Source organism: Neoarius graeffei, chromosome 24, assembly GCF_027579695.1.
Source record: "Neoarius graeffei isolate fNeoGra1 chromosome 24, fNeoGra1.pri, whole genome shotgun sequence".
Lineage (NCBI taxonomy): Eukaryota > Metazoa > Chordata > Actinopteri > Siluriformes > Ariidae > Neoarius > Neoarius graeffei.
The window spans coordinates 30,667,347-30,692,927 of record NC_083592.1 but is presented as its reverse complement, the minus strand read 5'-3'; the positions used below and the strand labels follow the sequence as shown (position 1 = coordinate 30,692,927).

The window sequence follows — 25,581 nt, the reverse complement described above, 5'->3', positions numbered from 1 at the left end:
AAGTATTTTATAGGCTACTATCAAAAGGATAAGCACAACTACAGGGCAAGTACTCTTAAACATAATGGTACAAATATTTTAATACTTTATTACACTTTTGTTAAGTATATCTTGATCAAAAGTTTAAGTATAAGCTAAATACACTTAGACTTTTCTATATACTTTTCAGTATAAGCCAAGTATACTTATGTATAACTTTATTAAGTATATCTCTGATAAGTAAATAAAAAGTAAACTGAAGGCATATTCTCCTATTTTTAGTTTAAAAGAAGTATACTAGAAGCACACTTGAATAAACTTTTTTGTAAGGGTAGATACAGTGTGTTCTTTCAAACCATCCTAACTATGGATGCATCAATACCATTTTTTCAGACCAAGTATGTTTTTTGATACTTGTTAATACTGATATTGAAATGAGTAAGCTACATAGTATTAAGCAATTAGGGGTGTCATATTCTATGTATTTATTTAACTCTGTTTATGTTGGTTGCTGGCACGTGTTGGTAGTAATGAACTATTCATGTAGAGTTTTATGTTTAAGAAGTTATGGTGTTTAAACAGTACCTCTGGCACTGCTCTGAAAGCTCAGCAAGTGTGGTCATTTAAATGAGTGCAAGATGCTGTGAATTGAACTTTGACTCGTGAGCAAGGTGGAGACGCTGGCGAAAAGGAGTCTCAGTGCTCGCAGAAGTGTGACGTGCTCTCAAGTGCTCACGCCATCGGTCCATGCTTGTGAATTCCTTTTTTTGTGCAAAAAATTCACACCACCTTGCATTCATTTTTAATGACCACACATACTGGTACTGCTCTTTATTAAATTGTTTAGACACCCTAAGATGTTTTACTTGGATTGTAGGATCATGCTGTAGTTTGTGATTTTTTCACAGAGCACAGTTTGCAGTCTGCTTTGATCAATAATCATGAAATACATCCAGCTCTCGGTCTTTTCACATCATCTGTTCATTAGCGTGGCAATGTACTCTCATAGGCTCACATAGTATCATTTATTACTGATGTTGATATTGGAGCATTAGTGCAAGTAAATTAGTATGGAATCGATACCAATATCAGTATTGATGTACCATACAGTGGTGCTTGAAAGTTTGTGAACCCTTTAGAACTTTCTATTTCTGCATAAATATGACCTAAAACATCATCAGATTTTCACACAAGTCCTAAAAGTAGATAAAGAGAACCCAGTTAAACAAATGAGACAAAAATATTATACTTGGTCATTTATTTATTAAGGAAAATTATCCAATATTACATATCTATGAGTGGCAAAAGTATGTGAACCTTTGCTTTCAGTATCTGGCGTGACCCCCTTGTGCAGCAATAACTGCAACTAAATGTTTCCAGTAACTGTTGATCAGTCCTGCACACCGGCTTGGAGGAATTTTAGCCCATTCCTCCGTACAGAACAGCTTCAACTCTGGGATGTTGGTGGGTTTCCTCACATGAACTGCTCGCTTCAGGTCCTTCCTTATAAGGCCTGGACTTGTACTGAACCTTCTGGGAGTTGTCTGCATTAACTTTGCTGTCCAAACTTGGGGTGCTGCAATGTTCCATTTGAATGAGTTTCCTGCATGGGCCAATGTCACCTCCCAGACTCCTTAACTGAACACCTCTTCATGCCTCTACCAGCCTATCCCTGAGAAGAAGAAAGAAGACAAACAATACAGAAAGCGCAGATTAACAAAGCTGAGAACAGGAACGGATTCCAAAGGTGGAGAAAGCCCAATTGTCTAGTTTATATAAGTTGCAGCCAATTTTGTGGACAGAATGATGCGTGTCCCACTTAAGACAGATTATTCTGTTCACATACAACACTGAGTTGTTCACTGGGTAACACCATCTGGAGGGATACTGGGCAAAAATGTGCCTCGATATTGATTTTTTTTTTTTAAGTTGGTGTTAGAAGCCCCAACATCCCATACCATTACATTGTTACCACCACCCTGTACCATTCACACACAAGAACTGCTCTGTGGGGCATCGTGGCTCAGGTGGATAAGGTGCCATACCATAAATTCAGGGACCTGGGTTCAATTCCGACCCAAGGTCATTTCCTGATCTCTCTCCTGCTCATTTCCTGTCTCTACACTGTCCTATCCAATAAAGGTGGAAAAAGCCCCCCCCCAAAAAAAAAAAAAAAAAAAAAACTGCTCTGTGGGCTCATGAGCTTTGCCCACTGGAGATGCTTTTTCTGCTACTAAACTGGTGCTCAAAATGATGCATTAGTGTCACAAAGTTACTTACTGAAATATTTTGCCAATTCCAACATTAAATTGAACAGATACTGCTAGAAATACTGATCCACCTGATTTATTAATTGTGTGATGGATGGCCTGGAAGATACAGTACCAGTCAAAAGTTTGTATACCCCTCCTCATTCATAGGTTTTTCTGTACTTTGACTATTTTCTACATTGCAGAACAATACTGAAGACATCAAAACAATGAAATAACACATGGAACATATATGGAATTATATGGTAAATAAAAAGTGTTAAAAAAATGTTTCATATTTCAGATTCTTCAAAAGTATCCACTGTTTACCTTGATGATGCTTGTTAGATGTTTCAATGCTTCACATACTATTGGCATTATCTTAACCAGCTTCATGAGGTCGTCACCTGGAATGCTTTTCAATTAACAGGTGCCTTGTCAAAAGTTAATTACTCCAATTTCTTGCCTTCTTAATGCGTGTGAGATCAACTAGTAAATAATAAAAATACATTAAATGTTGCACAACTACAGTAATCTATATATTAAGAACCACTCAACTAAGTAAAGAGAAACGACATTCATCATTGCTTTAAGACATGAAGTGACTTAATTAATAAAAATAAACCATTGAATTAGGTGTCCAAACTTTTGATTGCTACTGTAAACCTCAGTGTATTTAATTTACTGTATTTACTATATTTTAAAACTTGCTCCTTACTGCAAAATGGAGGACTCGTTTAAGCAAGCCATCGATATTCATGGAAGAATTCACAAGCATGGTCGATGATGCATAGCTGTCTCAAATATGGACAGTAGTCCAAATAAAGTTTTAATTTACAAGTAAACAATGCTAGAGGTAGTACAAAAACAGCCAAAACATTATCCACTTTTTTATTGCAAAACATAAAGTAGTATAGCATGTTTAACTGTTCCTGTTTGTCATCTTCCAATGTTTATGACCAAATATCAAGATTATTTACAATAAATTCCATGTGTTTTACAAGTGTATCATGTTATTCTGGGCAAATCTTTGGGGGGGGGGGAGTGTCCAACTTCTGATCAAATTTGGGGTCTTACATTTTCAAAATTGGTTATAATTATTTTTCAGCAGTCAGAATCAGTGTATGACACCAAATATAATGTCTAATATCTAAATCTAAGCAGGTGCATATACAGAGCATCTTGCTGAAATGATATGTAGAATAACATATGATTATGTTTAATGGTTTATTGACAAACATTTGAAGCGAACAAATAGGAATCTGTTTAAAAGTGCTCAAATTCCCCTTCATTGTGAGCATGAAGCATGATTTTAATTCACTTGGTAGTGATAGCAACTGCTTTCTTTGTCCAGGTGTTGTCGCTAAGCAGAGACAACATGAAGCGAGCCACATCTGATCTTGATACAGAATGGCCTAGAGGATAGTCGTTCTCATCAGGCACATAGTAACCTTCATGGGTCAGGAATTCTTTGTCTGGCAAAAAGCAAAAGAATAATGTCAGTTATTTAGCTGAAACCAGCACAAATAGTATCGAGACCAAGCAAAAGGACATATCAAAGGGAAAGCAATGGAAAAAAAAAAAGCAAGCTTTCATTTAATTAATACGCTGCTGAAGTTGGATGGATGCTGGGAGAAGATAATATGAAAAACCTTTTCTTGTGCAAATTCAGTTTCCAAGGATGTTTTGTATTTTTGAAGAAGATTCAAATTTTCTACACCTAATTAATCATGAAAATACTTTGGTGACTGCAAAAGATGGAATATAAAATAAGATGGGTTTTGCTGTATATCTGATCTTTTCTCCCTCTAGATAATGTCTTATAATTAACAATTATTTGCAGAAGGTGAAGTGAATATCAGTGAATAACCACCAAGACAAAGTCAAGGTTATTATTCACCGAGTCTGAGGTGAATAATTGTTTTAGTATAAAACACACAGGTGATCTTTTTTTATTATTATTGTTGATTTCAAACTTCAAAATCAGGAAGCAAATGTAATAACAGTGCGGCACAGACTTGTGTCACTTACCTATGCTGAGTCACAAAAAATACTTTGATTTAAAATCGATAAAATAAATCACAATTCCACTTTCCCTTTGAATAGTTTCAGACCAAACTTCGTAGCATCTTTAGCGCTTTTAGGAACAGCACTTTCTTTCATAATGTGTAATTCTTCCTCACTTACAGTGACAAAGTGATCAGCTGCCATTTTGCTGAGTTGCTTGAGGTGATTATCGAGAAATAATCCAAATTTCTCAACCAGAGTGCGCAATTTCCTATAATCACCTGTATATTTAGACTAATGTATTTTAATAATTTCTTTGACTTTTTCCTCTTCTGAGAAATAGCAAAACAAATATAATTAACATTTTGGAACTTGCCAGATCATGTCATACAAGTATAGATAGGCTACTGTTAATAATCCAGTTGATCTGAAACAAAACTTTGCTGACATATTATTTAGTTGCATGCATTTTTGTGGCTGCAGTTTGAGATGGTTTGTAATCAACTAAGCAAGTTTGAAAACATTATTTTGACTTTTCAGTAATCTGACATCATCCTCTCTATACTAAACCTATGTGGTCTGCGATTAAGAAATCCTGATACATAAATAGCAACTGGGTGTTACACTTTATTTTTTAATCCCATAAATGAAAGATGAAGGCTAACACATGCTTTCTCTGAGACACATGCTGTATGCATGTAAAGTGGTGCTTGAAACTTTATGAACCCTTTAGAATTTTCTATATTTCTGCATAAATATGACCTAAAACATCATCAGATTTTCACACAAGTCCGAAAAGTAGATAAAGAGAACCCAGTTAAACAAATGAGACAAAAATATTATACTTGGTCATTTGTTTATTGAGGAAAATGATCCAATATTACATATCTGTGAGTAGCAAAAGTATGTGAACCTCTAGGATTAGCAGTTAATTTGAAGGTGAAATTAAAGTCAGGTGTTTTCAATCAATGGGATGACAATCAGGTGTGAGTGGGCACCCTGTTTTATTTAAAGAACAGGGATCTATCAAAGTCTGATCTTCACAACGCATGTTTGTGGAAGTGTATCATGGCACGAACAAAGGAGATTTCTGAGGACCTCAGAAAAAGCGTTGTTGATGCTCATTAGGCTGGAAAAGGTTACAAAACCATCTCTAAAGAGTTTGGACTCCACCAAATTATCCACAGTCAGACAGATTATGTACAAATGGAGGAAATTCAAGACCATTGTTACCCTCCCCAGGAGTGGTCGACCAACAAAGATTACTCCAAGAGCAAAGTGTGTAATAGTCGGCAAGGTCACAAAGGACCCCAGGGTAACTTCTAAACAACTGAGCCCATGTTTACATTAGACCATATCAGCGGATCATCAGATTAATGTTTTTAAAACGATTAGTGTGCACACAGCAACACCAATACACGATTTGCGTGCACACAGCAACACCAATACACGGATACGCTCGGCTCCGCAGGCATCCTGCGCTCCAAATCACTCCGCCCTGAACAGCGAGTGCCCTCTGGAGGGTGCGCACTCCGGCCTTGCGCAGCTCACAGAGCACGCGAGTGAAGTGAACAAGCTGTGATTCGGGACTGAGCCGCTGTGTGTGTGATCCCAGCGCACATCACTTACCACTTGCAAGTGGAAGGATGGCAAGCCTAAAGACAATCATAACTACACAATGGGCAGTATTTGCATCAGTATTTGCAGTATTTTCATACTTTTATACTCTTTAATGAAAGGTGATACAAGGCGGAAGTCCGCGCCGTTTTTCAGCAGTCGCGTCACATGACCAACGCCAGCAAATCAGGAAGGTGGATGTCACAGTGACGTTGTCCAATGAGACGCCAGCTAGAGCTCAGCACAGCGTATCCGCGTATTCTGAATGTTTACACAGCACCGGAGCTGACATGATCTGGATTGAATACGTGGACGCTGGCGGATTCCCGTTTCCCGGCGTTTCCAGGCATTTTAATGTAAACGGACAGTGCATCCGCGAAGAAAACAAGACAGATACGGTCTAATGTAAACGTAGCCTCAGAGGAAAGCGTTAACTGCAATCTTGTATTCATGAGTTCACAGATGCTCATGATTGATTGATGTTGCCATGATGGACAGGGATAGAGAATATCATCCTTCCCACTCAGAGAACACGGATAATTTTCTTCTCTTATAGCACATATGGATCATAAAATTTTAAATTCAAAAGCCATCAATTGGTAGGACTTGTTTGTTCCATGACAAAAATCTTAAATATGGATTGAATTTTTATCTATCCATCCATCTATTTATGAATGAGATGTCATCCCCTTGTATCCCCTTCAACTTGAGCTCGGTTTCCTTTTCTTTGTAAATAAGATGTGTAAATAAACAGAGAGGTTCATTTATGAACAAGATTCCAGGAATTGCATGATTGCTGAAAACCATTACTGAATTTTGCTTGTCACCCAAAATTCAATTTAAACAACCACCACCACCATCGACCACTTTTGGAGTGGTCAAGGATATTTCAGGAGTGGCCATTACCACTCCAGGCTAAGCCTTAGCTCCACCCTGTTTGAAACACTGCTATTTTACAGAACACAGGTTTTATGATTAATAATCGACCTGCTATAATATTTTATCTCCCAGTAAAAGACCTCCAACTAAAATACAGAGCACAATAAAATAGAAGCAGCTCATTTTCACTAGCCCACCTGTAACTGGAGTATTCTGCAGCCCAGGCGGCCTGACTACAGTCCAGTCAATGTCCTCAGTCTTCTCCAAAAGCTTCTCCATCTCATACATATTGCTTAGAATATTCCGAATTACTGGCAAGAGCATGAAGCGGATACAAAATGAAGCTCTGGTCCCTGAATTAGCTGCGAAAAGCAGATAACTTCAAATATATCACATCACTTTTATGAGGATTATGCACTGCATTACAACAGCAGTAGTATTTAGTTCAGTTGCAGAAAAATAAATGTGCTTGTTTTGAAATAAATAGGGCACACAACATACATTAATCAAATAAAAGGTTTGAATGACCAAAGGTTTGAATGAGCAAACCTTTAAAGGAGATACGCAGAACCATGGCCTCACTTTTTGTTCATCAATGCCTTTAGACCTCAAGAATGGCATAAGAATAGCTTTAAGCATTAAGAATAAATCTAATATAATAATTTTTCCGATTAAAGTGATTCATACAGGTAGCGGTCTGAGTGAATGACCTTGACATCTGTAACATCACAGCAGGAAGTCTATTGGTCTCATTGGCATTTCCGCTATACTAAAACACAGAGCTAACTGCAACTTCCAGCTTCCATTTTGAGCCAATTTATCACTATGCCACGCAGATGTGTTGCTGGTGGGTGCAGCAACATGACAGAAGGTGAATTTACATTGCATTCATGGCCCAAGAATGTTCAAACTGCAAAGATTTGGACACGTTTTGCAAGAAGTTCACGGATTGGGTGCCTACGAAGTGGTCTCTCCTCTGCTCTGCACACTTTACTGAAGACTCGTACGAAACCTCTGATCTGTTGAGGAGCGTTGGCTATAAGCCTGTACTGAAAGAGGGTGCAGTACCAACAATTAAAGGAAAAGAAAACTACAAGAAAAGGAAACTAATTTCAGTTGCACCAGTTCCCCCGGAGTGTGAACTGAACAGTAATGGTGTCATACTCAGTATGGAGAAAATGGAGAATGAGTGGACCAGTCCTCAGATTTCTCCGCTGGATATGCTTCCCCCCAGCTGGATATGCTTGCCTCGGCAGCAATATATCGCCCTTACATGGAAGAAGCGAATGAATGAAGAACTGAAAGTCAGATTGTTTCAAAACAATCGGCCACAAGATCGGCCTTCAAGAAGCGAGAACACCGACGGGTAAGATGCGATTCTCATTTGGTTACATAACAAAAACAACACCACTCATTGTTTACCTGCATTTAGATGAATACAGTGGTACTTGAAAGTTTGTGAACCCTTTAGTATTTTCTATATTTCTGCATAAATATGACCTAAAACATCATCAGATTTTCACACAAGTCCTAAAAGTAAATAAAGAGAACCCACTTAGTCCATGCTTGTGAATTCCTTTTTTTATGCAAACAATTCACACTACCTTGCATTCATTTTTAATGACCACACATACTGGTACTGCTCTTTATTAAATTGTTTAGACACCCTAAGATGTTTTACTTGGATTGTAGGATCATGCTGTAGTTTGTGATTTTTTCACAGAGCACAGTTTGCAGTCTGCTTTGATAAATAATCATGAAATACATCCAGCTCTCTGTCATTTCACATCATTTGCTCATTAGCGTGGCAATGTACTCTAGGCTCACATAGTATCATTTATTACTGATGTTGATTTGGAGCATTAGTGCAAGTAAATTAGTATGGAATCGATACCAATATCAGTATTGATGTACCATACAGTGGTGCTTGAAAGTTTGTGAACCCTTTAGAACTTTCTATGTAAATATGACCTAAAACATCAAATTTTCACACAAGTCCTAAAAATAGATAAAGAGAACCCAGTTAAACAAATGAGACAAAAATATTATACTTGGTCATTTATTTATTGAGGAAAATGATCCAATTTTACATATCTGTGAGTGGCAAAAGTATGTCAACCTTTGCTTTCAGTAAATGACCAAATATAATATTTTTTGTCTCATTTGTTTAAGTGGGTTCTCTTTATCTACTTTTAGGACTTGTGTGAAAATCTGATGATTTTTTGGGTCATATTTATGCAGAAATATAGAAAATTCTAAATGGTTCGAACTGATATTGTTCTATGTGTATAGCAGTAGCATGTACACACACACTCCAATTTCAGGATTATCACAGTCAGATGTATTACTATCTGAGGAATCCAAAGAATCTCCAATAAATCCGAATGAAGAGGCCATTGCAACCACTCTCGCCTGCCGAGTCTGGCTTTGGTCTATAGCACCATCCTGCTGTGATGTCACCCACTCAGGGCTGGCTGGCTCAGTGGGGCAGCTCGAATGCCAACTTTGCGGTCAATTTTAACTCTCAAAAATATATTTTTATTCCCAATTATGCAGCATACAAGAGTCAAGGATGGAGATACCATCCACTCAGAAATGTATTTAACTAGATAGAACTCGACGCCAATGGCGTCGATGGGGATGCCTCTGCCCGGTAAACTACACGCCTTATTAAGTTGTGATTTGGGGATGGACGTTTGACCTCACAGTAATCTTGACCTGGTGAAATTACTTGTATCAGCCTTGGCGATATTGTGTTCACAAAGTTTTCGGACAGACATTTGACCTCGCAGTGACCTTGACCTTCGACCTTTTGATCTCAAAATCTAAATCAGTTCATGTTTGTCCCAAAGCGCACAAATGGTGAAAGTTTGGTGAAATTCCTTTCATTAGCCCTTGAGATATCGCGTTCACAAGGTTTCGGGACGGACGGACGCACGCACGCACAGACGGACAACCCGAAAACATAATGCCTCCTGCATCTTACGGTGGCAGAGGCATTAAAAAAAAAAAAGGTTCTGCATATCTTCTTTAAGATACTTCTATAATTAAAATGCATGCTTGAGGCCAGCACTTACGATCTGTATACCATGATGTCATGGCAATGATTCGATTCACTTTGACCTCTCGCATTGCATTGAGAGTTGCTGTCATAGACCGAGTGTAGCCGGTGACTCCAGAGAAAAAAGATGGTGGGAACCCAAGACAAGACATAACAGCATCATGTCCTGTGAAGTGTGGCTTCAGACTGTCTTCAGAGAAGATATTTCCTTCCACCACCTATTGAGGTTTTTAAACAGTAAGGCGTTGACAGAGCAGTCGTTCTCTGAAACCATTTTATATTTTTATAGCAATGTAAATCCTATGATTTTGCTGTGTGTGCACATGATCATCACAAAGCAAATACACTATACTGAAAATAACTCAATTATAAAATATAGTACCCCAACAGCCATGTTTTATATCTTTGAAAACCTCAGGCACACATAGTCTGGAGCTTGGGCCAGAAAGAGGGAAGCAAAAGCAGATGTCAGGACTCTAAATAATTTTTTAAACTACTCATTTAATCTTAGATTGGGCATTTGAAACCATTCTTTATGTCCTCATTTACCTTAAGGTTCTCATGGTTTATTGTCAGTTTGGAAGGATTCCTCACTACGGCTGTTATAACGTGGCCCTGCTTGAGCGCTTGGTTTACCAGCTGCTTCCCAGTCAGTCCTGTAGCTCCAAGTATTGCAAGCTTCATCTTCAGACCACCTGTAATGATTTACCCCTGCAAAAGAGGAATTACACACACACTTAAAGATCTGATGACACGAACATGACTCTATGCAATTTCTTAAATAAACTATACAACATGGCAAACATATTAGATTTCTGTTATAATTACGTGAAAAGAAGCTGTTGTTACGCAAATATCCAACTTTTAATTGCACAGCGCAAGAAAACTGGGTCCGTGGCTCGTGGTCATGCTGTGATGTCAGCGGAAGAACACGCTGCGGTTCACTGGCCGTTCTACTCTGGTTCTACTCAATGGAAATGGCGCATGAAAACGCCGGTGAACTCTCTAGTGCTAGCTCTTCCTCTTCTGGGAGTCTAGAATTGTGTTGTGAGTGGGATAGATCGGAAGAATCTAGTGATGACGAACACGGGTGCATCCAACCGTACAGGTTTGAACCTGTTACTGTGCACCAATCTAAGAGCGACTCCGAGATGGACAGCGGACAGGCAGACAGCCCAGCATTGACGAACACCACAAGGTTGGATAACAAGGATTGGTAGGTCAACCTGTATTTGTTCAAAATGTTACGGAATCAATATTTTAATATTGTGTATTGTTGTCTTGCATGTGTAAACACTGCTTATATCACGTAAGCCGTATGCTACACTGAATACATAGTTCCTAATGGAGCATGCAAACGGCTAACATAATAAGCTTATGACTATGCCTGATCCGTGATACATTTAGGATAATATTGGCAGGCACGTCTTCTAGTTTATGGCTTCTTAGTTTTATCCTTGAATGAAGCAAAATATCCAGGCGACTGCTGGATCCGGCGTAGCTACTAGTAGACCCCCTCCAGAATACTGTAGGCACTGCTGATGGTAGTAACACACATTTGTGCTGAACTGCACACCCAAGAGATTCTTTTAAGCTGGGAAGGGTGTCAAAACAATCCAAATCAAAGTGTTCACAGCACAGGACGGATGTTGGTGAGGGCTCCCACTTGTCACGAGTGCGCCTGACTTGCTTCACCCACTTCGCATGCAGCTCGGGATCTCTGGGAAACTTGAATAAACTTACCCCATCCTTGTGGGTTTTGGAGCAAAAGCCGGCAACACAACGCAAAGGCATAATAACTATATTATATATATATAAATAAATGTATAATAATAATACTAATAATGACAAACTGAACACCTGTCGCATCAACAACAAACTGGTAAGTGAGGAGGAAGATTCTTTCGCTGACATCATATAGCTCCTCCTCCTCCTCTTTCGTCTCCTGGGTGCTGCAGCCCCGTCAAATTTGCCCAAATAGCCGCGTTTTTTATCATAACTTGTAAAATAGGCGCCTTCGTGAATTAATATATGGATCATCGGGAATTACTTTTTATGTTATAAAACATCGCCAAAGATGTCAAAAACGTGTCATCAGATCTTTAAACACTTAAGCTATAACCTTCCTGAACATAAGAATTCAGCAATTTTCCATAAACAAGGTTACAAACATAGGCTCAAAACAGTTATACCCAGAGTGTATTTAGATATAATGCCTTTCAAGTTTATGAAATCCATAGGGGCTCTACATAGAAGAAGCCTTTATTTGTCACCTGCACACTCAAGCATAGTGAAATTTGTCCTCTGCATTTAGCCCATCTGAAACAGTGAACACACTTGCCCAAGGGCACTTCAGCCCAAGGCTGCCCCATGTTAACTTAACCGCTTTGAACTGAATGCTGAAACCATATTTTATCCCCTCTATAGTGCACCTATATAGGGACAAAGTAACTATTTGGGAGTCAGACAGCGATTTCTCGATATCATATACCTTTACTGTCACTGTACAAGTAAAGTGAGATTGTTAGGAGCAAGCCTATAGAAGCCTAGTTAAGGTTTAATACTACAACCCCAAATCAGAAAAATTTGGGATGCTATGGAAAATTCTAATAAAAATAGAAAGCAGTGATTTCTAAATTTACTTTGGCTTTTATTTCATTGGGAGCCGCACGGTGGTGTAGTGGTTAGCACTGTGGCCTCACAGCAAGAAGGTTCTGGGTTCGAGCCCAGTGGCCAACGAGGGCCTTTCTGTGCGGAGTTTGCATGTTCTCCCCGTGTCTGCGAAGGTTTCCTCTGGGTGCTCCGGTTTCCCCCACAGTCCAAAGACATGCAGGTTAGGTTAATTGGTGGCTCTAAATTGACCATAGGTGTGAATGTGAAGGGTTGTTTGTCTATGTGTCAACCCTGCGATGATCTGGCATCCTGTCCAGGGTGTACCCTGCCTCTTGCCCATAGTCAGCTGGGATAGGCTCCAGCTTCCCTGCGACCCTGCACAGGAAAGGGGTTATGGATGGATGGATGGATGCATTTCATTGCAGAAAGGATGAACCCAAGATATTTCATGTTTTGTCTGGTCAACTTTATTTCATTTATTAATATACATCCATTCCTGCATTTCAGACCTGCAACACATTCCAAAAAAAAAGTTTGGACGGGGACAATTTAAGGTTTATAATAAGTTAAAACAATTAAATAATGATGTGATTTGTAACACAATGTCAAGAGAAGATTGTAATCATGATTTGGTACAAAATCAGTATCCAGGAAAGGCCTAGTCTGTGAGGCGCAAAGATGGGCAGAGGATCTCCAGTTTGTCAACAAACGCGTGAGAAAATTATTGAAATATTTAAAAACAAATGCTCCTCAAGGAAAGATAGGAAGGGATTTGGATATTTCACCCTCTACGGTGCATACTATCAATTGATTCAAAGAATCTGGAGGAATTTCGGTATGTAAAGGGCAAGGGCGCAAGCCTAAGTTGAACACCCATGATCTCCAATCCCTCAGACGGCACTACATTTAATAAGAACCATCATTCATCTGTAGCTGATATAACCACATGGGCTTGGGAGTACTTCAGCAAACTTTTGTCAAGCACTACAATACAGAGTTACATCTACAAATGCCAGTTAAAACTTTACTGTGCAAAAAGGAATCCTTACGTTAACTGTGCACCTGGGATGGACCTTCACACAGTAGAAATCTGTGTTGTGGTCAGATGAATCAGTATTCCAGGTCTATTTTGGAAAAAACTGACACCGTGTGCTCTAGACCAAAGACCACAATGACCATCCAGACTGTTACCGTTAACAAGTCCAAAAGTCAAGGTCTGTCATGGTATGGGGTTGTGTCAGTGCCCTTGGCAAAGGTAACTTACACTTCTGTGATGGGAGCATTAATGCAGAAAAGTACATTGAAGTTTTGAAGCAACATATGTTGCCTTCAAGATGACATCTTTTCCGGGGAGATTTCAACAAGACGATGCAAAACCACATTCTGCACACATTACAAAGACATGGCTGTGGAAGAAGAGGGTGCCTGTCCCATCTGTCCCCAACAGAGAACGTGGTGAATTTTGAAACAAAAAAATGTGATAATGATGACCTCGTACTGTTACACACCTTAAGACCTGCTTGCAGGAAGAATGGGACCAAATAACACCTGAAACACTTCATTACTTGGTGTTTTCAGTCCCGAAACATACTTTAAGTGTTGTGAGAAGGAATGGCACCATTGCAAAGTAGTAAATGCTTTACCGTCCCAACTTTTTTTGAAATGTGTTGCAAGAATCAAAACTGAAATGTGTTTATTTTGAAAAAAACAAAAATTCATGAGGTAAAAACATCAAATAATGTGCTGTTGTATTGTTTTGGGTGTAATACAGGTCAAAGATTATTTACAAATCATTGTTTCTTCAACATACCATCCCAACTTTTTATGATTTTGGGTTGTATAAAAAGTAGGTGTGTGTATACCTACAATAAAAGAATAAGCTGGAAGGTTATTGCCAAAACAAACAAACAAAACAAAAAAGGGTTGTTAAAAAAAGCCTGCCATGTTACAACAAAAAGTAGGTATAGCTGAAGACCAGAAATAATAAGACCAGTTTCACCCTCCTTGACAACCGTTGTCAAGGATAAACTCAGAGGACAAACAGTCACCAACAATGACAGTTGAAGCAATTTATATGAATATATGGTTAATTTTTGTGCAGTGTTCTAACCGATAAAATACGGGTTAAAAAAGCTTTTATTGCTTACCTTCAGTTCCTGCTCAAAGATATGATCAGAAACTGCGTGTTTTGTATTAAAAAACACGACTAGAAACGCGGTTACGTCGCATACAACGAGAAGACCTCGAGTGACGATTGCACTAAAAGCCTGAACCTAATACGAGTCTGCAGTGACCATTTTATATTAAGCAAGTTAGAATTTAGTATATTTATTATTTATTTGGGGTGGCATGGTGGTGTAGTGGTTAGCGCTGTCGCCTCACAGCAAGAAGGTTCTGGGTTCGAGCCCAGTGGCTGACAGGGGCCTTTCTGTGTGGAGTTTGCATGCTCTCCCTGTGTCTGCATGGGTTTCCTCCGGGTGCTCTGGTTTCCCCCAAAGACATGCAGGTTAGGTTAATTGGTGGCTCTAAATTGACCGTAGGTGTGAATGCGAGTGTGAATGGTTGCTTGTCTCTATGTGTCAGCCCTGTGATGACCTGGCGACTTGTCCAGGGTGTACCCCACCTCTCACCCATAGTCAGCTGGGATAGGCTCCAGCTTGCCTGCGACCCTGTAGAACAGGATAAGCGGCTACAGATAATGGATGCATATTATTTATTTGATGCAGCAGGCTTGGGTGGTCAACTCTTTAAGGATGTAAGAAATGAATTTAGTTTTGCAGCAGATGGAGTAGGATTACAAGTGCTTTTTGGAGTGGCATCACCGGATTTAAAGAAGTCAATATCCTTTATTCTGGTGTAAGAAACATTCAGAACAGCAGCTGGTAAAACCCAATATGCTTTTTTATCCATGACAGTCAAGGAACTGCGGCATTTTGTACCAGCTTCTGTCTCCTAAAGGAGGGAAGCAACGTGACTGCAATTTTCTCCAAGACCTGCCATACAATCATAATGTGCTGCCAAAATCTTTCCCTTTTCCTCACAGAGAACACATGGTGTCAATGGTTTTTCCTGATGTTCTTTGAGAATGGTTTATGTGGAAAACAATTTTTATTTCCAAATAAAGACTTTATTTGGATCAGATTTTGCACATCAAGGTAGAACAGCATTGTGTCATGTAACACCACATTTACCTTCACAATCAGCAATCGTTTCTTGCCAAAAACTTTGCAAATCAATGACTTCTTTGCAAAGGATCATAGCATTTTAAGCTTGTGTAGTTTATGAAGCAGTCTCGTGTATAACGACTGTCTTTAAAAAGCAAATACATTCCAACGTGGATGTAAGTCACACTCCAGGGTTCCTACACATTGTCCAATTCAAAATTCCATACTTTTTCCAAACTCAAATTCCCAGACTTCACAGCACATTTTTCAGACCATATTTAACACCACAGAACGAATAAATAGATGTTTATCTCATCTCATCTCATTATCTCTAGCCGCTTTATCCTTCTACAGGGTCGCAGGCAAGCTGGAGCCTATCCCAGCTGACTACGGGCGAAAGGCGGGGTACACCCTGGACAAGTCGCCAGGTCATTAGATGTTTATTATTTAAATAAATTATTTTAAAATCCGAGTGTTAATACGAGGTTACACTGTGAGTATATAAGCTAGTATGTTGCCAAATAATTGCCAGAAGCAAGCAAGTAATGCTGATATTACCGGTATATTCTTTCACAGGGCCCAAAATTTCTAGTGGCACGGTCCTGTAGCTCATACAAACCAATTAAAACCAAACCCTGACAAGTTCAATGCACAACATTTTATTTAAGCTGCTATAATAAAACAATGCAGCATTATTCTGTTTTTGCCATGTAAATTTGAAAAACTAAATTGATACCTTCTACCTGTAACAGTATCAGGAGGGATGCTGATATACGACTCATTAAAGGAAAAGGGAACTGAAGTGCACTGACTTTGCTTCGGTGAATATTAGATGGAGTAAAACTGTTTACTGTAAACACTGTTTAGCACACTGTTCAACAAAGATCTATAAAATAAAAGTCAAATAATAATTAACAATCATACATTAAAAGAATGCATTTTGAAAACTTAACATAGAACTGAGAATAAAATGTAAAATCATTGGTCACAAAAAGTTTAGAATACTCTTCCCCTGTCTTTTTATGTCTCTCCTTCTGCCATAAGTGAACACACACACACACACGCAGAATGAAAAGTGGTAGATTAGATTGCGAGAAGCAGTCGTGGCCTTCTAGGGGGGTCCAGGGGAATGGTCCCCCAGAAAATTTGGGGGGAGAAAAAAAAAAAAGTGTATAATGGTGCATTCTCCCACATCCTGAGTGAAGAAAATTGATCAGGAAGTTGGATGAACATACTTCACAAAAAGCTGCTTCTCACCTTGCCTCGATGCTTTGAAGCTGGATGATCTGACGACCAAGTAGCCTTGAACTTGGCATAGCGATTTTTTTTTAAATAAACGAACACTGGTGCGATTTGTTGTAACATGTGACCTCATTACTGATTGGCTGGAACCATAACTAAAGCCAGTGGAATGGTGTGATAGAGCAATTTAGATGGAACATCATTATCACACCATTCCACTGGCTCACGGCTTCACTTAATGACTATCTGACGCTACATCCTTGTATCCCCGTGCTGAAAACCGCTGACGCGAGCTCAGAAGAATGACTCCAACAGTGTTCACTGATTATTCTGTAATGCGGTAGTTTTTAGAACTAAAAGCAGTAGGCGGTATTCACCTGTCAAAATTGGGAGACCACTGCATGAATTGGTAGAGTTGGCAAGTACGTAAGCAACAGAAACACAGATGAAACGAGGCGCATCCTGCTGGTGGAGTGACAGAGACATCCATACACATGTTCATATGAAGATAAAACATGGTAGTAAGACAGTTATCAGTCTAAGAGGTCTTATGCAAGTGTGTCACACACAAATAAGTAAGGACATCTCACACACATCTGTTCTAACGCACACGAGAAAGAAAACAAATGCATTGTCATGCAGATACACAAATACACAGAGAGAGAGAGAGAGAGAGAGAGAGAGAGAGACACACACACACACAGGATATTTGCCATCATTAATGCCTGAGGCAGCCAAACTTTCCAGAGTGCAATTACCCATTCCCATTCTTACATTTGTAGAGTTGCAGTGTGCGCTCGTGCAGATTTTTTTTTGTGGCTACTGCCTCATAGAGTCTGGTAGCCACTATGTCATCATGTTGTAAGAATTAGTGTAACAATCGTGCACTGCACATATGCATACAGGTGTTCCTAATAAAATGGCCAGTGAGTGTATAAAATTCGGTTCACCAGTCGATATAAATGGACTAGGCTAAAGAAAACGCTTTCAGAAGGGAAGTATTTTAAAATATGCTCCAGCTTGTCCCCCTTTCCTCGCCTTCTTCGGCCAGTGGACCCACGTGTGATGTAGATGTGACGCACTTCTGAGTTGTTATGGGAAGCTGTCAAAAAGAGACCACTGACCTCTAGCGCCGGGCCTTTTCCGGGAAATTATAATTTGGGTCATGGCGACAGCATGTGCATGTCAGCTTCGGTTCGGAGGTTTCAGTTTCAAAAACCATAAGAGTAGAATAATATAAAATACAGATACTTGGTATATTTTACTTCTGTGATTTTTAAATTGTTCATTTTTGTGGCTATTGCCTCTCTCTCTCTCTCATTCATATTTTATATATATATATATATATATATATATATATATATATATATATATATATATATATATATATATATACACACACACACACTGTATGGACATGGTATCAGAAAACAATTTTATTTATAAGCAGTAGGCACATGTACCCATAGGGTACCTTTTTTTAAGTTCCATATACCGGTAGGTATGACGGAGCCCAACATGCTGACGTCAGATAGTTCGCCTGACACAGCATGGTAGATCACAGACAGAAAAACACTACCTCAGGTAGCCTTGGAGAAAGGTCAACCAATCAGAGCATGTGCCATAAACAGCGTTCAAGATAGTTGGTATCGCATTGCAAAATGCAACCCAATTTTGAAGAACTGCTAATCAGTTTCCCGAGTGTATCGCACAGAAATGCAATGCAAAAAGTTGGCCAACTTCTCTAAGAAAATTATAAGCTTTCCTTATTTCCTAACATTCCCTGGGTAACTGGGTTAGTCAGTCGCCAATTGTCCAGCGGGGGACGGATGGATAAATAAATTAATTAATAAATAATAATAATAATAATAATAATAATAAAGAATAAGAATATAGGAGATGATGGTTTTCCGCGATTGCGGTAAACAGACGGAAAACACAGAATCCAGTATCTGAAACGGAATGTCTAAAAAGTTTATTTGCACAAATTAAAAAAATATTTTGTATCAAATAAGCCATTACAGTGTCGGACTTCGCCTTTAACTTCGTTAGGGCATTATAACTGTTAAGCATAAATAGCATTACGCATGAAATTTAGAAATACACTAAAAACTTTTTTTAACATTACTCAGAACTCTTGATCACAAAATTAGCATGAAAATGAGGGCTCAAACAGATGACATTCCTAGCTGGATATGAGTAATGTATAATGACCAAAAATGGGTCTTAAAGCTTGCTGTAGTAGTTGTACCATTACATTTGCATATCAGCACAATAATACAAATGCTCACTGCAATAAAACATTGTTGTAAACTTGTCATCGCGGTTACCACAGGACCAGCCCCCCACTGTAACCCTAGCTATGTAATAGGCGAGAGGCCGAGGGCTACGGAAACAGAGATCGGCAACCGCCCTATGCGCCACATGGCGTGGGAAGGACTTTGATTGATTTTGTAAACTTGTCATAAGACTCATGTCTTTATTTTCTGTCATTCGCACATTTAATACTTATATTAGATAGATAGATAGATAGATAGATAGATAGATAGATAGATAGATAGATAGATAGGATTCACAATTTTGGAATTGCTACACAAAATTACTATTGTGTAGCATTTTTTGCTACACAAAAAAAAAAAAAAATTGTGTTATCTTGAACACTGGCCATAAATAACTTTGCATACTACGTCACGCCGTGGGAAAACCAAGCATTTGTTCTTCATCTATCAAATTTGGACATCATTTGTCAAACGTGAAGAGGAACATCTTGTAGGAAATCACGACATAAAAATGCCAAATTAATTGACTTTTCCTCTAATGTCTGAAATGACAAATTGATCACAGTTTATTATGAAGTCATTATGCACTGCCAAAACGTTATAAGCAAACATTTTTTCCATGTTCCATATTAAATCATTCAGTTATCCAAGTTTTTTTTTTCCTCAATGCTGCTGGGAGCCATGTTGAGCGAACTTCGATAAATAAAAAGTATATTTAAATATAAGAGACCGACAGTTATTTTGTATATCCAGTTTACTGTAACAATAGCAACAGCCTTATTTTTCCTTTTTTGGGGGTTTAAGAGCGTGTAAGATCTACCTATCTTGCTAAATATCTATGTATACAGTACATGATTATGAAATTGAATTAAGAAAAACACAGGTATATAATTATCGTCAAACATTTTATTTGAACATCAACACACGGTCACATGAAATACTACTGACAACAGCTTTTGATATTGTTGAATCAATACATAGATCTCATCTCATTATCTTTAGCCACTTTATCCTGTTCTACAGGGTCGCAGGCAAGCTGGAGCCTATCCCAGCTGACTATGGGCGAAAGGCGGGGTACACCCTGGACAAGTCGCCAGGTCATCACAGGGCTGACACATAGACACACACAACCATTCACACCTACGGTCAATTTAGAGTCACCAGTTAACCTAACCTGCATGTCTTTGGACTGTGGGGGAAACCGGAGCACCCGGAGGAAACCCACGCGGACACGGGGAGAACATGCAAACTCCACACAGAAAGGCCCTCACAGGCCATGGGGCTCAAACCCGGACCTTCTTGCTGTGAGGCGACAGCGCTAACCACTATACCACCATGCCGCCCAAATACATAGATTATCTATGAAATTTATTTGTATTCGCACTTTCACTCTTTTTTTTTTAATTCAAACCTGAGATGTTCCAAGTTCAGTTTTCCCGCGGTGTAACGTAGTACACACATTTATGGCACATGCTCTGATTGGTTGCCATACAGATACCTCCTTACAAACAAACTAAAGGAGGTGTCTTTCAAACTGATTCATAGATACTATTCTGCCAAGCACTATCTGCTTAAGTTTAAGAGAGACATTTGTGTGGACTGTTCATTGTGTGAGACAGATCCGGAAACAATAATGCATCTGTTCTGGCAATGTCTCTACCATCACATTCTGGACAGAAATAACCCGGTACATTACAGCCAAGCTTGACTGATTTTTCTGTGTGTTGGAAATATGTACTGTTTGGTTTCCATAACAACAAAAGCAAAAAACAGATATACAACCCCAATTCCAAAAAAGTTGGGACGCTGTGCAAACTATTAATAAAAACAGTACGAAAATTTGCAAATCGTGGAAACCCTATATTTCGTTGAAAATAGTACAAATATAACATATCAAAAGGCAGGAATACATGTTGCATGAACACACATACACTTATTCAAACATGGGGGTGTCACGGTGGTGTAGTGGTTAGCGCTGTCGCCTCACAGCAAGAAGGTCTGGGTTCGAGCCCCGTGGCCGACGAGGGCCTTTCTGTGTGGAGTTTGCATGTTCTCCCCGTGTCCGCGTGGGTTTCCTCCGGGCGCTCCGGTTTCCCCCACAGTCCAAAGACATGCAGGTTAGGTTAACTGGTGGCTCTAAATTGACCGTAGGTGTGAATGTGAGTGTGAATGGTTGTCTGTGTCTATGTGTCAGCCCTGTGATGACCTGTCGACTTGTCCAGGGTGTACCCCGCCTTTTGCCCGTAGTCAGCTGGGATAGGGTCCAGCTTGCCTGCGACCCTGTAGAACAGGATAAAGCGGCTAGAGATGATGAGATGAGATGAAGTAGGAGGAAGTGCACCCCTACCAATGCTTTCCTTAAAAACTTCTAAAAGAAACGGTGCTAAGCTGTCAGAGAATTGTTACCCGGGGCCAAATCTCCGTGGCTGAGTAGCGGTTACAATGACTGATGTGTACCAAATTTTGTTCATTTTGAACCATGGGAACCAGCTCAAAAAAGGCCAAACGAGGCAGGAAAAAAAAAAATAATCCTTCCAAGTACAACAGGGCTTCGCACCTCGGTGCTCGGGCCCTAAATATCACTTTTTAGATACTATCTTATCAAATTATGTGGGCAATAAGCCTTTATTAACCTTACAGTTTCAAAGACAGATGTGCACATGCTCGTCCTTGACGGCGGTTGTGAAGGAGAATAAAACCGGTTTATATCTACAAAGCTACAAACTCAGTGTAAACAACTTCTGGTTTGTATCCTCTCTGTGAACCCGAGTAAGATCTTATCACTGTTGGCAAACCTTAAATATAACACACACATCAACTCTAAAACATGCTTGAGATCATGCGCATGCGCTGTTCAACTTTATCATATTGCACGAATATATACATCATATTTATAAACTCTACTTACACACACTGAGCAGCGTTTTCCTCCACCGTTTTGCTAGCAGACAGCTGATTTCCGCATCCTGTACCTGCATAAACTGTCAGCTTATTCACTAGGAGGCACTAACTCCACTGAGTTTTGGAGAAAGAAGTGCCAAAAGGTTGCCAGGTCCTCTGTTTTCACTTCCAGCTATTATGGTTCTTTGAAATTGCTTTCCTGGGATTACTTTTTTGTTTGTGGCCTTGAGTTTAAGCGTTTGGTATTATACCCAAATCTTATTCCAAACTAGAATCAAAGATTCAGAGAAAAAGATGGTATCTTCCATCCATTATCTGTAGCGGCTTATCCTGTCCTACAGGGTCGCAGGCAAGCTGGAGCCTATCCCAGCTGACTATGGGCAAAAGGCAGGGTACACCCTGGACAAGTCACCAGGTCATCACAGGGCTGACACATAGACATTCACACCTACAGTCAATTTAGAGCCACCAATTAACCTAACCTGCATGTCTTTGGACTGTGGGGGAAAACCCACACGGACACAGGGAGAACATGCAAACTCCACACAGAAACGGCTCTCGTCAGCCGCTGGGCTCGAACCCAGGACCTTCTGGCTGTGAGGCAACAGTGCTAACCACTACACCACCATGCCACCCAAGAGAGTGTCTTATCAAAGTGTTTCTTGTCATATGCACAGTAAGGACATGTCCACTTGCACAATGAAATTCTTAATTTGCTGTCCACCATGAATGCCAATTACAAATAAATAAATAGGCGGAAGAAGTAATATAAAGTAAGGCAATATAGTGCAAAAATAAAAGCAAAAGCAACAAAAACACCCAGTGTAGTACAAAATAAAGGTTAAATGTAGTGCAAATTATTCCACTAATAAAGCAACCTTTCCTGTTTATCTCATCAGGAACATAGGCTACGTTTACATTACGTCGAATCAGCGGATCATCAGATTAATGTTCTTAAAACGATTCGCGTTTACACTAAAACCGTTAGCCGTGCACACAGCAATACCAATACACGGATACGCTCGGCTCCGCAGGCATCCTGCGCTCCAAATCACTCCACCCTGAACAGCGAGTGCCCTCTGGAGGGTGCGCACTCCGGCCCTGCGCAGCTCACACAGCGCGCGAGTGAAGTGCACAAGCCACGATTCGGGACTGAGCCGCTGTGTGTGAGATCCCAGCGCATATCACTTACTACTTGCAAGTGGAAGGATGGCAAGCCTAAAGACAATCATAACTACACAATGGGCAGTATTTGCATCAGTATTTGCAGTATTTTCATACTTTTATACTCTTTAATGAAAGGTGATACAAGGCGGAAGTCCGCGCCGTTTTTCAACAGTCGCGTCACATGACCAACGCCAGCGAATCAGGAAGGTGGATGTCACAGTGACGTTGTCCAGTGAGACGCCAGCTAGAGCTCAGCACAGCGTATTCGCGTATTCTCAATGTTTACACAGCACCAGACCAGATACGATCTAGATTGAATACGTGGACGCTGGCGGATTCCCGTTTCCCGGCTTTTCCAGGTGGTTTAATGTAAACGGACAGTGCATCCGCGAAGAAAACGAGACAGATACGGTCTAATGTAAACGTAGCCATAGAAACCTTAATGGGTAATGAATTACTTGGCTGTGAAAAGGCCTCATGTAAAATACACTGTCTGAATAAGAAGGCCTGTTCCCCTTAATGAGTTTGGAGTGGCTCATCATCCTTTCTTGCAGCTGAATTACTAAGGACGCATCTTAACATGGCCAAGTCAAAGGCATCGCTGGCAGCTGCCATACTACTCATGTCTGACCACAGCTTAGATCTTTACACCTATGGGTAATTTAGAGTAGCCAGTTAACCTAACTGCACGTCTTTGGACTGTGGAGGAAACCCACACAGGGAGAACATGCAAACTCCACGCAGAAAGGCCCCCATCAGTCACTGGGCTTGAACCCAGAACCTTCTTGCTGTGAGGTGATAGCATGGTGTACCACCATGCCACAGCAAACCACTATCACCACCACCACCCTGAGTGGTGAAAATTCCTACTCTTTTCAGAGAATCAGAGTACTCTACTCAGCTCTGACTCATTGTTAATGAGTTCAGTGAAATCCTTCTCTACCATGTCATTTTAATATGTACTACTCAAAGAAACTTGCAGCATGGGAAGACGGCAAGGCAGTGTTCTTTTCTGGGCAATGTTCTACTGGGAAACCTTGGGTCCTGGCATTCATGTGGATGTTATTTTGACATGTACCACTTACCGAAACATTGTCGCAGACAAAGTATACCCCTTCATGGCAGTGGTATTCTCTAATGGCAGTGGCCTCTTTCAAAAGGGTAATATACCCTGCCACACTGCAAAAATTGTTCAGGAATGGTTTGAGGAGCATGGCAAACAGTTCAAGGTGTTGACTTGGCCTCCAAATTCACCAGATTTCAATCTGAACGAGCATTTGTGGGATGTGCTGGACAAAAACAGAGGCTCCATGGCTCAACCTTGCAACTTACAGGACTTAGGGTGTTTTCATACTTGGCCCCTTTTAGCCCTCAAAGTGAACTCAGAGCAATTAGTCAGCATTTTTCTACAAATATGAACACTCCAAAACAAACTCAGACCTATGGAATGAATCGAACCAAGGCCACCCCATGAACTGGAATCTGAACACCAACTGGGCCCCAAACCTACTCACCCAGCATTAGTGCCTGACCTCACTTGTGCTCTTGTGGCTGAATGACCAAAAATTCCCACAGCCACATTCCAAAATCAAGTGGAAAGCCTTCTCAGAAAAGTGAGGGTTATAATAACAACAAAAGGTGGAACTAAATCTTTAATGGAATGTTCAACAAACACACGTGCATGTGATGGTCAGGTGTCAACAAACTTTTGGCCATATAGTGTATCACAACAGTGGGCTGTTTACATCTCATCATCTCTAGCCACTTTATCCTGTTCTACAGGGTCACAGGCAAGCTGGAGCCTATCCCAGCTGACTATGGGTGAGAGGCAGGGTACACCAAGTACACAAGTCACCAGGTTATTGCAGGGCTGACACACACAAATTAGAGTCACCAGTTAACCTAACCTGCATGTCTTTGGGGGAAACCAGAGCACCCAGAGGAAACCCACACAGACAACACACAAACTCCCCACAGAAAAGCCCTCATCAGCTACAGGGCTCGAACCCAGACCTTCTTGCTGTGAGGCGACAGTGCTAACCACTACACCACTGTGCCGCCAGCTGTTTACATGTAAATTTTTTTTAACACAATGAACACAACCATATTTAAATGTAACATGAAAAAGACATCAGGATCCAAGCATCAGTGTCCAGATTAGGTTTAAGTGTAATATACAGTAGATATGAAAGTCTACACACCGCTGCTAAAATGGCAGGGTTTTTTTGTGATAAAAAATGAAACCAAGATAAATCCTGTCAGAGCTTATTCCACCTTTATTGCAAAATTGCAATCTATACAAAGAAGGTGAAAACAAAGCAGAAACTGTGGTAAAAAAAATGAAAATAAAAATTATAGAAAACTTAAACTGTGTCCAAAATCACTCACTCATTCACTACTCCCTACTCACTATCTAGGGAATA

At 40.0% G+C, this 25,581-nt stretch overlaps 1 protein-coding gene across 4 annotated transcripts; it reads right to left on the bottom strand.

The window, feature by feature from the left end:
* Positions 1-1,222: 1,222 nt before the first annotated feature.
* Positions 1,223-22,082, bottom strand: LOC132872287 (uncharacterized protein YwnB-like). 4 transcript variants are annotated; one of them, XR_009651416.1, is made up of 7 exons: positions 21,999-22,082; positions 10,342-10,503; positions 9,809-10,010; positions 6,929-7,093; positions 3,550-3,703; positions 2,559-2,717; positions 1,223-1,651 (listed from the first exon to the last, which is right to left on the bottom strand). XR_009651416.1 is itself a non-coding variant. In XM_060907033.1 (6 exons), the coding sequence occupies exons 2-6, from the start codon at positions 10,474-10,476 to the stop codon at positions 2,714-2,716; spliced, it is 660 nt and encodes a 219-aa protein (XP_060763016.1). In that variant the 5' UTR covers positions 10,477-10,503; positions 21,999-22,082; the 3' UTR covers positions 1,223-2,713. The 4 variants fall into 4 exon arrangements, 3 of the variants coding, with proteins under 3 accessions (XP_060763016.1, XP_060763014.1, XP_060763015.1); XM_060907033.1 differs by having other exon boundaries at positions 1,223-2,717; XM_060907031.1 differs by lacking the exon at positions 2,559-2,717.
* Between the last annotated feature and the right edge of the window lie 3,499 nt (positions 22,083-25,581).